Here is a 12,265-nt window from a genome sequence, read left to right as displayed (position 1 = left end):
TTGGAGGAAGAACTAGAACCTGAGGGCACAGCCTCAGACTGAAGGGACGATCCTTTAAAACTGATGAGGAATTTTTTCAACCAGAGGCCTCACGGTAGCATGGTGGTTAGCATCAATGCTTCACAGCTCCAGGGTCCCAGGTTCGATTCCCGGCTGGGTCACTGTCTGTGTGGAGTCTGCACGTCCTCCCCGTGTGTGCGTGGGTTTCCTCCGGGTGCTCCGGTTTCCTCCCACAGTCCAAAGATGTGCGGGTTAGGTGGATTGGCCATGCTAAATTGCCCGTAGTGTAAGGTTAATGGGGGGATTGTTGGGTTACGGGTATATGGATTACGTGGGTTTAAGTAGGGTGATCATTGCTCGGCACAACATCGAGGGCCGAAGGGCCTGTTCTGTGCTGTACTGTTCTATGTTCTATGTTCAGAGGGTGGTGAATTTGTGGAACTCTTTGGCGCAGAAGGCTGTGGAGGTCTTTAAGATAGAAATAGATAGGTTTTTGATCAGGGGTTATGGGGAGAAGGCAGGAGAATGGTGATGAGAAAAATATCGGCCATCATCGAATAGCGGAGTAGACTCGATGGGCCGTATGGCCTAATTCTTCTGTATCTTGTTGGGTAGGGTGTTGGAATAAATCACCTCCTCCTGTTCTAGGATGCTTGTTTGGCACGTGTTGCCTTACTGTTCCTGCTGGTTGCTGATGTGCTTTCTCTTTGTTCGATATCTTTCAGATTGTGGATGTAGAAGTGTTGGCGAAGGTGGCGAATGGGTTGGAGGTCTCCATTCTCCCAGAACGCACACCTGCCTTTCTCCCAGCAACGCACCTCTCCGACCACCTGTCAAATTGCCGGCTTCTCTCCGAGAGGCTGCAGAAGGGTGATGTCCTCTCCAGGGTCATGTGTTTGAGCCAAACCCGTGGTCAGATTGTATCCTTTATTCCCCCAAACCTTTAAGCAAAGTCAATGTTAGTTTTTCAAGTACGTTCAAAGTGAAAACATTTCATAATGTATCCTGGAGATTGACAGACTGACCCATCATCCCATGAGTAATACAAGATGCTGAGGGATTTGTGGATTTTTGATATTGATGTGTAAAGACCTTTTTGGGAGTGTTGTAATTTCCCCCATCCCGTAGCAGCAGAATGGTGGCCTCAGGCCTCCGGACTTTCCATCTGAAATAAAGGCCAAGATAGTTTTTCAAGGCCTTTGCTTTTAACCTTCCCATCCACTAGTAGTTTGAGATCATCATTGTCAATGAATACATGGTTACAATGAATAATTAGGGCTAGGGGGATTGGCTGGGTGAGTGTAACTAGGTGAGTTTCTCTTGCAGAGAGGCCAGCATTGATACAATGGGCTGAATGGTCGCATGTGCTGTAACCATTCTTTGATTCTATGAAATCTCGAGCTGATTTGGGAAGAGCTTCTACATTGCAGCTGGAGATTGTGTCAATATCGAGCATGCTTTATCCTGAGCTGTGTTACTTGGCAGCTATGCTAGTTTACTCAGATTGTTCACTGCCCTTAACCCACCCCCTGCACTCAGATCCTTTGTAGAAAAGCTGCAGTAATGGCTTTCGCTGAACAGGGGCCATTGCCGAAGGACGTGTTGGAGCTCCAGGTGAGATGTCATTTTCTTCTTGTTGACATTCTTCCCTTTGCCATATTATAGAGTTGGGGTTTGCTGAATTTGGAGGTGACACATCTACAAAGACAATCAGCTGAGTTCAGATCTCCGCATGTTCTCGGCTGATTCGTAATGTGCTCCCTTACAAAATCCTATTTGACAGGCCCCTTAAGCCTGCTCTGCTAGTCACCCAGATCACGGCTAATCTTTGAGTCCATCTCCCCTTTTCTGCCTAATCTTCATACCTTCTGATTCCCAACGTGCCGAAAAATCTATCAGCTTTGAATATTTTGAACACCTCAACCTCTGGTAGTGATGAGCAGGTTCACAACATTCTGAATTCAGGAATTCCTCTTTATCCTGAGACAGACGTTCAGTTCTGGACTCTGCAGTTAGGGGCGACATCTTAACATCTACCCTGCCAAGCTCTCTTAAGAATTTTATTGAAGTAAAATTACAACACTGTAGATGCTGAAAGTCAGAAATAAAAGCTGGAAATAGTCAGCAGGTCAGGCAGCGTCTATAGAGAGAAAGAGAGTTAGTGTTTCAGGCCTGTGACCTACATCCAAATGGGGAAAGGTTCAAAATAAAGAAGGTGAGTGAAAAAGGGGACGGGGCTAGAAGACTAATACTCAAGACGCTTGATACCCTCCTGAACAAAGCAGCCCCACTTGATTGCTCCCCCTTTGATAAACATTCACTCCCTCCACCAGTATTGAACAGTAGCAGCCGTATGTACCATCTACAAGTTACACTGCATGAATTTACCAGGTTTCCTTCGACAGCACCTTCCAAACCCACGACCACTACCATCTAGAAGGACAAGAGCAGCAGATACCTGGGAACCTCACCACCTGGAGGTTCCCCTCCCAGTCACTCACCACCCGACTTGGAAATATATCGGCCGTTCCTTCACTGTCGCTGGCGTAACCAGCGTACCAGCCTCCCCGGACAGGCGCCGGAATGTGGCGACTAGGGGCTTTTCACAGTAACTTCATTGAAGCCTACTCGTGACAATAAGCGATTTTCATTTCAACATCCTGGAACTCCCTTCCTAACGGCATAGTGGGTGTATGTGCACCTCACGGACTGCAGCGATTCGAGAAGACAACTCGTCGCCACCTTCTGAAGGGCAATTAGGGATGGGCAATAAATGCTGGCCTAACCAGCGATGCCCACATCCCGCAAATAAATTTTAAAGAAGAGAAAAAGTAACAAATAATAAGAAGCTCAAGACTGAATGGAGTAATTTCTCAAAGTGGTCACTCGTCTGCATTTGTTATCCCTAATGCAGAGAAGACCATCGCAGTGAATACAGTATGCTACATTGAAAAGTACAAACCAATCACTGTCTTGCCTGGAATGAGTGTTTGGAGACTGGGGCAGTGAAAGAGAGATAAAAGGACAGGTGTTGTGTGCTTGCTTAGAAAGATACCATTGGAAAGGCCAAAGAGTGTTGGGAGCCTGCAAAATGGACCAGGTTGTTCTGAAGGTACAGCTCCATGGGAATGTGAGGGGGGGGGGAAGGTACAGCTCCATGGGAATGTGAAGGTGGGGGGGGGGGGGGGGAGGTACAGCTCCATGGGAATGTGAAGGGGGTGGGGGAAGGTACAGCTCCATGGGAATGTGAAGCGGGGGGGGGGGGTGGAGGTACAGCTCCATGGGAATGTGAAGGGGGGCGGGGGGAAGGTACAGCTCCATGGGAATGTGAAGCGGGGGGGGGGGGGGGGGTAGGTACAGCTCCATGGGAATGTGAAGCGGGGGGGGGGGGGGTGGAGGTACAGCTCCATGGGAATGTGAAGGGGGGCGGGGGGAAGGTACAGCTCCATGGGAATGTGAAGCGGGGGGGGTGGTGGAGGTACAGCTCCATGGGAATGTGAAGGGGGGCGGGGGGGAAGGTACAGCTCCATGGGAATGTGAAGCGGGGGGGGGGAAGGTACAGCTCCATGGGAATGTGAAGCGGGGGGGGGGGGGGGGTGGAGGTACAGCTCCATGGGAATGTGAAGGGGGGCGGGGGGAAGGTACAGCTCCATGGGAATGTGAAGCGGGGGGGGTGGTGGAGGTACAGCTCCATGGGAATGTGAAGGGGGGGCGGGGGGGAAGGTACAGCTCCATGGGAATGTGAAGCGGGGGGGGGGAAGGTACAGCTCCATGGGAATGTGAAGCGGGGGGGGGGGGGTGGAGGTACAGCTCCATGGGAATGTGAAGGGGGGCGGGGGGGAAGGTACAGCTCCATGGGAATGTGAAGCGGGGGGGGGGGAAGGTACAGCTCCATGGGAATGTGAAGCGGGGGGGGGGAAGGTACAGCTCCATGGGAATGTGAAGCGGGGGGGGGGTGGAGGTACAGCTCCATGGGAATGTGAAGGGGGGCGGGGGGAAGGTACAGCTCCATGGGAATGTGAAGCGGGGGGGGGGGTGGAGGTACAGCTCCATGGGAATGTGAAGGGGGGCGGGGGGGAAGGTACAGCTCCATGGGAATGTGAAGCGGGGGGGGGAAGGTACAGCTCCATGGGAATGTGAAGCGGGGGGGGGGGGGGGGGGGAAGGTACAGCTCCGTGGGAATGTGAAGGGGAGGGGGGCAGGGGAAGGTTTGCCAATGGCATCACACTGAATGTGGCACAAAGTCGGAGGATAATGAAATGAAAATTGCTTATTGTCACGAGTAGGCTTCAATGAAGTTACTGTGAAAAGCCCCTAGTCACCACATTCCGGCGCCTGTCCGGGGAGGCTGCTACGGGATCCATTGAATAGGAAGACTGGTGGGAGCATGGGGAATCCAACTGTGATTCTTAGAGTGAGGAGAAAGGGTGAAGAAAAAACTGCAGGAAATGGGAAGGATGTGGTGAAGGGTCCAGGCAACCATTTGGGGCAGGCTGGCCTCACGAAAAAAAGAAAGACCTATCCGAAGCTGGTCTGGTATATCATCCAACCCAATATGACTGAGGCAAAGAAGCTGGAAGATTGGAAGAGAGAAGAATTTTACCTGAATTATGAGATCACCTCATTCTTCTGAACTCTGCAGAATATAGGCTTATTGTACTCCATCTGTCCTTTCAGGACAGCCCTCTTATCCCAGGAATCGATCTAGTGAATGTTTGTTAGGTAAAGAGCCGTGGCTTCTGGATGCTCTGCTGTGCCTTAACTGTGTGTTTCTGCCTTCTCTAGGTGGGCATTCAAATGCCGGGGTTGGTGAAGAGCATTATGCCGTACGGAGTGTTTGTCGAATTTCCACACGGGCTGGTTGGCCTGGCTCCCAAAGCTGTGAGTCCAATATCTAGTTACACTGTGATTTATTCTGGTTAGCACAACAGTTGTTCACACACTCCCTGTTCCTATAATCCTGGAGCTAAATATGGTGGTGTAGTCCATATATTACTGAACTCGTAATTCAGTGAATGGGAGATTGAGAATCTGAATTCCAAACTCTGGTCTCAGTAGCCATAGATTGTCACAATTTCCAACTGCTTCACTAATGTCCTTTAGCAAAGGAAACCTGTCCTTTCCCAGTCTGGGTCCATGTGACTCCAGATCTCCAACAATGTGATTGACGGAGCTGCCGTTTGAAATGGCCGAGTGAGCAGTCTGTTATACCAAACTCCAGGCAGCCAGGGCTGGGCAATCCAGCCTTGCCTCTGATGCCCACGTCTAAACAACAGATTAAATAAACAACTGTGCGTAGAATAATGGATTCTAAGGAGTGAGTTAAAGGATTGCAGCGAGGGGGTGTTTATAATAAGAATTATGGATACAGTCCATATCCAAATGCAGCCAGACCTGGACAGTACCCAGGCTTGGGCTGACATGTGGCAAGTAGCATTCGTGCCACACACGTGCCAGGCAATGACCATGTCCAACAGAGCATACAAAATAGAAGCAGAAGCACATTGAGGGACAGAGAGTAGACAAGAAGAAACCTTTCCCCTAGGTGGAGGTGTCAATGACCAGGGGGCATAGATTTACGGTAAGGGGCAGGAGGTTTAGAGGGGATGTGACGAAAAACCTTTTTTACAGAGGGTGGTGGGAGTCTGGAATTTGCTGCCTGAAGGGGTGGTGGAGGCAGAGACATCTCATAACATTTAAGAAGTATTTAAATGTGCACTTGTGATGCCGATGCAGACAAGGCTATGGGCCAAGTGCTGGGGAATGGGATTAGAATAGTTGACTGTTTTTGACCGGCGCAGACGCGATGGGCCGAAGGGTCTTTACTGTGCTGTATGACTCTTATCTGACTGTAGGCCAATCAGCCCTTTGTGATCAATAGGATCACAGCTGATTGGCTTGTGATGAGTTCCACATTCCCATCTACACCCCCGATAGCCTTTGATTCTGTTGTGTAACAAGAATGCATCTGTTTCCGCTTTAAAAATATTCACTGGATCCCACTTCCACTGCCTTCTGAGGCTCATCATTCCAAAGTCACCAAAACCTCCTCATCCCTGTGCTAAAAGGGTGACCCCTAACATTAAAACAGTGCCTCCTAGCTCTGAACCCACCCACAGGAGAAAACATCCTTACCACATCCATCTTGTTGAGACCAGTCAGGATCTTGACTTCAATTAAGTAGCTCCTCCCTCTTCTAAACTCCAGTGGCAATAAGCCCAATCAGTCCAACCTGCCCTCAGAAGACAATCAATTCATTCCAGTTCTCAATTCAGTAAACTTCTGAACCGCCTCCATCCTTCCTCAAATAGACCCATTTATGCAAGAGAGAATTGAACCATCATCCCCCTGACTTTCAGGGGCATTATCATTGCTGAAACCCCCATGGCTACCAGAGCAAGTCAGAGGCTGGAAATCCTGTAGGGAGTAACTCACTTCCTGACTCCCCAAAGCCTGTCCACCATCGGCAAGGTACAAGCCAGGAGTGTGATGGAATACTCTCCATTTGCCTTGCTCAGTGCAGCTCCAACAACAGTCAAGAAGCTCGACACCATCCAGGACAGAGCAGCCTGCCTGAGTGGCACTCTCTCCACACCAGCAAACAATGGCAGCCGTGTGTACCATCAACAATATGCACAATAGGGTCTCAGCAAGGCTTCTCAGGCAGCACCTTCCAAACCCACAGTCACTACCATCTAGAAGGACAAAAGCAGCAGATACCTGGGAACCACACCATCTGGAGGTTTCCCTCCAAGTCACTCACCGCCCTGACTTGGAAATATATCACCGTTAAGTACAGTAATTCTGAGGTGATGTGCACTAATTTTGCTGGTTAATGTTTAATCTACCCCAGGCTATGTCCGATAAGTTTGTCACAAACACCGAGGATCATTTTGTGGTGGGCCAGACGGTGATTGCCAAGGTTACGAACCTGGATGAGGAGAAGAAGCGTGTGCTGCTGACTCTGAAAATGTCTGAATGTGGATCTGCGGAGGCTGGCTATGAAAGCCTCATGCTGCTGAGCCAGTATTTGAGGGAACGAGAATTCATCAGGACCTTGATGAGCAGCAGAGGTAATGTCTGAATCTGAACAGCATCTCGCGTGTGACAGAGACAAAACAAATCACAGAATTGTTACCGTGTGGATGGAGGCCTGTCAGCCCATCCTGTGCCAATCCTCGCCCTTCTCTCCATAACCCTGCACATTCTTCTTCAGGTCAGACTAAATCCCTTTTGAAAGCCTCAGTTGAAACAGCCTCCACCTGACTCAGACAGTGAATTCCAGATCCTAACCACTCGCTGTGTGAATCTGCCTCCACCACAGTGAATTCCAGATCCTAACCACTCGCTGTGTGAATCTGCCTCCACCACAGTGAATTCCAGATCCTAACCACTCGCTGTGTGAATCTGCCTCCACCACAGTGAATTCCAGACTTTAAACACTCGCTGCATTAAATGTTTCCTCGTGTGGCTTTTGCTTCTTTGGCAGTTACTATAAATCTGTGCCCTCTCGTTCTCGATCCATTAATCAATGGGAAAGGATTCTCCCTCTCTACTCTGTCCAGTGCCCTTGTGATTTTGAATAGCCCTATCAGATCCCCTCTCTGTCTTCTCCAATGAAAACAGTCTCAACTTCTCCAATCTGTCTTTGTAACAGTTCCTCATCCTTGGAAACATTCTCGTGACCCTTATTTGCACTCCATTGCATAGAAGTCAGCCTTCAAACAGGAGATATAATTTCGATTTAATCATGATTTTAGGAGCAGTTGGAGGTCATCGAACTCCTTGAGACTGTCCTATTGTTCGCTAAGGTCTTGTATCATCACTGTCTTAACTCCATTACCCTGCCTCGGTTTCATAACCTTTCACATCTTAACCCAGCAGAAATCTATTGCTCACAGCTTTGACATTTTAACTGAGACTCCAGTCTCCACAGTTTTCCGTGACACACAGCTATAATTTTCACTCTCCGTCTGTCTGACCCTCGCACACTGGACCTGCCAGTTCCGAGTCTACCTCTTTCTTCCTTTCAATAGCGAGTGGAATGTCAGAAGTTCAACTTGTCAACTTCTACTCCTCCAATGTTGCCTGATGTTGGGAGTTCACTGCAGTCCAGCAACAGGAGAATTGTACAAATGACTTTTTTAAATTCTGGGAGTCATCGAGGGATTTGGGAGGTGTATGTGTCGAATAACAGATACCCGGGAGTGAGTTACAGACTGGAATCTAATCGAGGGGTTTGGGGTGGTTTATATATCGAAGAACAGATACCCGGGAGTGAGTTACAGACTGGAATCTAATCGAGGGGTTCGGGGTGGTTTATATATAGAATAACAGATACCCGGGAGTGAGTTACAGACTGGAATCTAATCGAGGGGTTTGGAGTGGTTTATATATCGAAGAACAGATACCCGGGAGTGAGTTACAGACTGGAATCTAATCGAGGGGTTCGGGGTGGTTTATATATAGAATAACAGATACCCGGGAGTGAGTTACAGACTGGAATCTAATCGAGGAGTTTGGGTGGTTTATATATAGAATAACAGCTACCCGGGAGTGAGTTACAGACTGGAATCTAATCGAGGGGTTCAGGGTGGTTTATATATAGAATAACAGATACCCGGGCGTGAGTTACAGACTGGAATCTAATCGAGGTGTTCTGGGTGGTTTACATGTAGAATAACAGATACCTGGACGTGAGTTACAGACTTTAATACTCTGCTAACGTTTGTTGTTTCAGAGTCTGCGGTTGTTGAAAGTCTGAGCCAGCTGACCATAGGGCAGAGACTCGAGCTGGTTGTGGATCGGGTGAAAGCTGATGGAACTGTCTACTTCACTGGGACGCAGGTTTCCAGGCTGACTGTTACAGCCAGTCCCTATCACCAGGGGGGTAAGTGTGCATCTGATCTATTCACATTTCGTGGCTGGCTCACTTCATCGGGATTAACCGTGTCTCTGAGTCAGAATGCCATGGGTTCAAACCCAATCTATGGTGACACTTCAGATGAGATGAGCTTCCCTGGGGTGGAGGACGGGTGTGAGTGTTCTTCAGGGGGGGGGCCTGCGGATCACTCGCATGTTCTGGTCCCACCCCAAACTCGGTGGGTTCTGTATCTCATTTTTAAAATCAGATCTGAGATTGTTGGTCAGACTCCCAGAGCTCCTTGAGGGAGGCTGACATCTTAGCCTTTGCTTCCTTGGTGACCCAGAGGCAAGTCCTGCTTGGATGGAAGTTGGCGGTACCACCCAGGGCCTCGCTGTGGTTGGGTGACCTGGCAGAATTCCTGCGATGAGAAAAGATTAAATATGCCCTTTGGGGGTCGGAAGAAAGGTTCTATTCCAGGTGGATGCTGTTCATCACTTTAAGAACCAGTTCATTTTTTTTTTTTTTTTTTTTATAAATTTAGAATACCCAATTCATTTTTCCAATTAAGGGGCAATTTAGTGAGGCCAATCCACCTACTCTGCACATCTTTGGGTTGTGGGGGCGAAACCCACGCAAACACGGGGAGAATGTGCAAACTCCACACAGACAGTGACCCAGAGCCGGGATTCGAACCTGGGACCTCGGCGCCGTGAGGCAACAGGGCTAACCCACTGCGCCACCGTGCTGCCCCAAGAACCAGTTCATGGCCACAGTCTTCCAACGCCAGGTTAAAGTCCAACAGGTTTGTTTTGAATCACTAGCTTTCGGAGCACTGCTCCTTCCTCAGGTGAATGTTTGTGGCCAGCAATTAGGGGGATAAGGGACAGAGGATAGTGGGGCTGAGGGGGGAACAGGGGATTTAGGGTTGTTGCTGTTACTTTGTTAAAATAAAAATGACCAACTGTATGATATAGTTATGCCTTTATGTATAAATTTGATGATGTTTGGAATTAAATATATTTTTCAAAAACTGAGATGAGGAGGAGTTTATTCAGCCAGAAGGTGGTGAATCTGTGGAACTCTTTACCCCAGAATGCTGTGGAGGCCAAATCACTGAGTGTCTTTAAGACAGAGATAGATAGGTTCTTGATTAATAAGGGGATCAAGGGTAATTGGGAGAAGGCAGGAGAATGGGGATGAGAAAATATCAGCCATGATTGAATGGCGAAGCAGACTCGATGGGCCGAGTGGCCTAATTCTGCTCTTGTATCTTATGGTTTTATGGAGTGTCTGTCTGTTAGGTGCATGGAAACAATTGCATCGTACTGGGGTGAAATGCAGGGAGTTCCACCTCATGCCTGACTGACATTCCTTCCAGTCATTGCTCCGCAAAACCCGTTAGTTGGCCATTACTTCACTGCTTGTGGGAGCTAGCTTATTGTCAATAAGATCATAAGGAGCAGGAGTAGGCCATTCGGCCCATCAAATCTCCACCATTCAATAATACCATGGTTCATCTAATTGTACCCTTAACTACAGCACCTTGCAGATCTATGACCACTGGCATCTAGAAGGACAAGAGCAGCAGATACCTGGGAACCCCACCACCTGGAGGTTCCCCTCCCAGTCACTCACCACCCTGACTGGGAAATATATCGGCTGTTCCTTCACTGTCAATGGGACAAAATCCTGGAACTCCCTCCCTAACAGCACAGTGGTTGTACCTACCCCTCAGGGACTGTAGCGGTTCAAGAAGGCAGCTCACCCCCACCTTCTGAAGGGTAAATGGGGATGGACAATAAATGCTGGCCTAACCGGCGATGCCCACATCCTGTAAATTAATTTTTTTCAAAACCCCACTTAGCGGCTTGTCCCCTGTAACCCTCGATTCCCTTGTCAATCAGGAATCTGTCTAACTCCATCTTAAATTGATTCACCACCCAGCCGCCACTGCTCTCTGGGGTAGGGAATTCTAAACACTAACAATCTTCAGAAGAAATTCCTGCTCATCTCCAACTTAGGAGAGACCATATTTTTAAATTACGCCCCTCGTCATAGATTCTCCCACAAGGCTCAAGCTCTCAGCATGCACTCTCTCCAAGGCTTAGCAAGCTCTCAGCATGCACTCTCTCCAAGGCTCAAGCTCTCAGCATGCACTCTCTCCAAGGCTCAAGCTCTCAGCATGCACTCTCTCCAAGGCTCCAGCTCTCAGCATGCACTCTCTCCAAGGCTCAAGCTCTCTGCATGCACTCTCTCCAAGGCTCAAGCTCTCTGCATGCACTCTCTCCAAGGCTCAAGCTCTCTGCATGCACTCTCTGCAGCTCCCTCAGTATCACATGTTTGAATAAAATCACCCTGCATTCTAAACTCCAATGAATTTAGGCACAACCTGTTCATCCTCTTGTGTCAGCCTCGTCAACCTTCTCAAAACCGCTTCTGATGCAAATATATTCCTCCTCCAGTAAGGGAAACAGTGCTGTAGGTGTGGCTTCAATAATACGCTGTATAGTTGTAGCAAAACAAAACCTCCCTACGTTTGTCCTCCATCCATGGGGCAGCACGGTGACACAGTGGTTAGCACTGCTGCCTCACATTGCCAGGGTCCCCAGTTCAATTCCATCCTCGGGTGACTGTGTGCAGTCTGCATGTTCTCCCCGTGTCCACATGGGTTTCCTCCCACGGTCCAAAGGTGTGTAGGTTAGATGGATGGGCAACGCTAAATTGTCCCTTAATGTCCAAATGTTAGGTGGGGTTACAGAATCGGGCAGGTGAGTGGGTCGAGGTGGGGTGCTCTTTCGGAGAGCCAGTGCAGACTTGAATTACCGATTGGCCTCCTGCACAGTCGGGATTGTGTGGGAATGGATGATCCCCCTTGGCCAACATTTCATATGCCTGCCTGATTAACTGCTCTTCCTGTGAGCTAATGTTCTGTGATTTCTGTACACGGACACACAGATCATTCTGCAGTTTTTCTATTCTCCCGGCCAAAGTGGACAAACTCATCTTTTCCCGTAGAGTATGCCATCTGTTATATTCATGCCCTCAGTTCCCCTTTCTCCCTTCCGTTCACACACTCTCATTATCCTCCTCACAACTTTCCTACGTGTTGCATCATAAGTAAATTTGAGAAAAGCCTTCCCTTCATCCAAGTCATTAATATAAATCGCAAATATTACAGTCCCAGTTATGATCATTGTGGGACTCCAGTAGTTACAATTTTTCAAACAAAATTGTGTTGTGTTTGCTCTTTACTGTTAATCCAGCTCCCTCACGCTGTCACTCAGTAACCTCTCTCCCCCAGCTCCCTCACACTGTCACTCAGTAACCCCTCTCCCCCAGCTCCCTCACACTGTCACTCAGTAACCCCTCTCCCCCAGCTCCCTCACACTGTCACTCAGT

General features: G+C 48.7%; 1 protein-coding gene across 2 annotated transcripts in view; it reads left to right on the top strand.

The window, feature by feature from the left end:
• The window catches only part of pdcd11 (programmed cell death 11), a 99,867-nt gene that overhangs the window by 20,494 nt on the left and 67,108 nt on the right, over positions 1 to 12,265 (top strand). For both annotated transcript variants that reach the window (XM_038821690.1, XM_038821689.1), the window contains exons 11-15: positions 726 to 920; positions 1,540 to 1,614; positions 4,786 to 4,881; positions 6,854 to 7,073; positions 8,741 to 8,890. In XM_038821690.1, the coding sequence (XP_038677618.1) occupies positions 726 to 920; positions 1,540 to 1,614; positions 4,786 to 4,881; positions 6,854 to 7,073; positions 8,741 to 8,890 (736 nt within the window). The remainder of the gene's footprint in view (positions 1 to 725; positions 921 to 1,539; positions 1,615 to 4,785; positions 4,882 to 6,853; positions 7,074 to 8,740; positions 8,891 to 12,265) is intronic.

Source organism: Scyliorhinus canicula, chromosome 16 (assembly GCF_902713615.1).
Source record: "Scyliorhinus canicula chromosome 16, sScyCan1.1, whole genome shotgun sequence".
Classification (NCBI taxonomy): Eukaryota; Metazoa; Chordata; class Chondrichthyes; order Carcharhiniformes; family Scyliorhinidae; genus Scyliorhinus; species Scyliorhinus canicula.
Note: the sequence above shows the minus strand (reverse complement) of the source record. Positions and strands in the feature narration are given on the sequence as shown.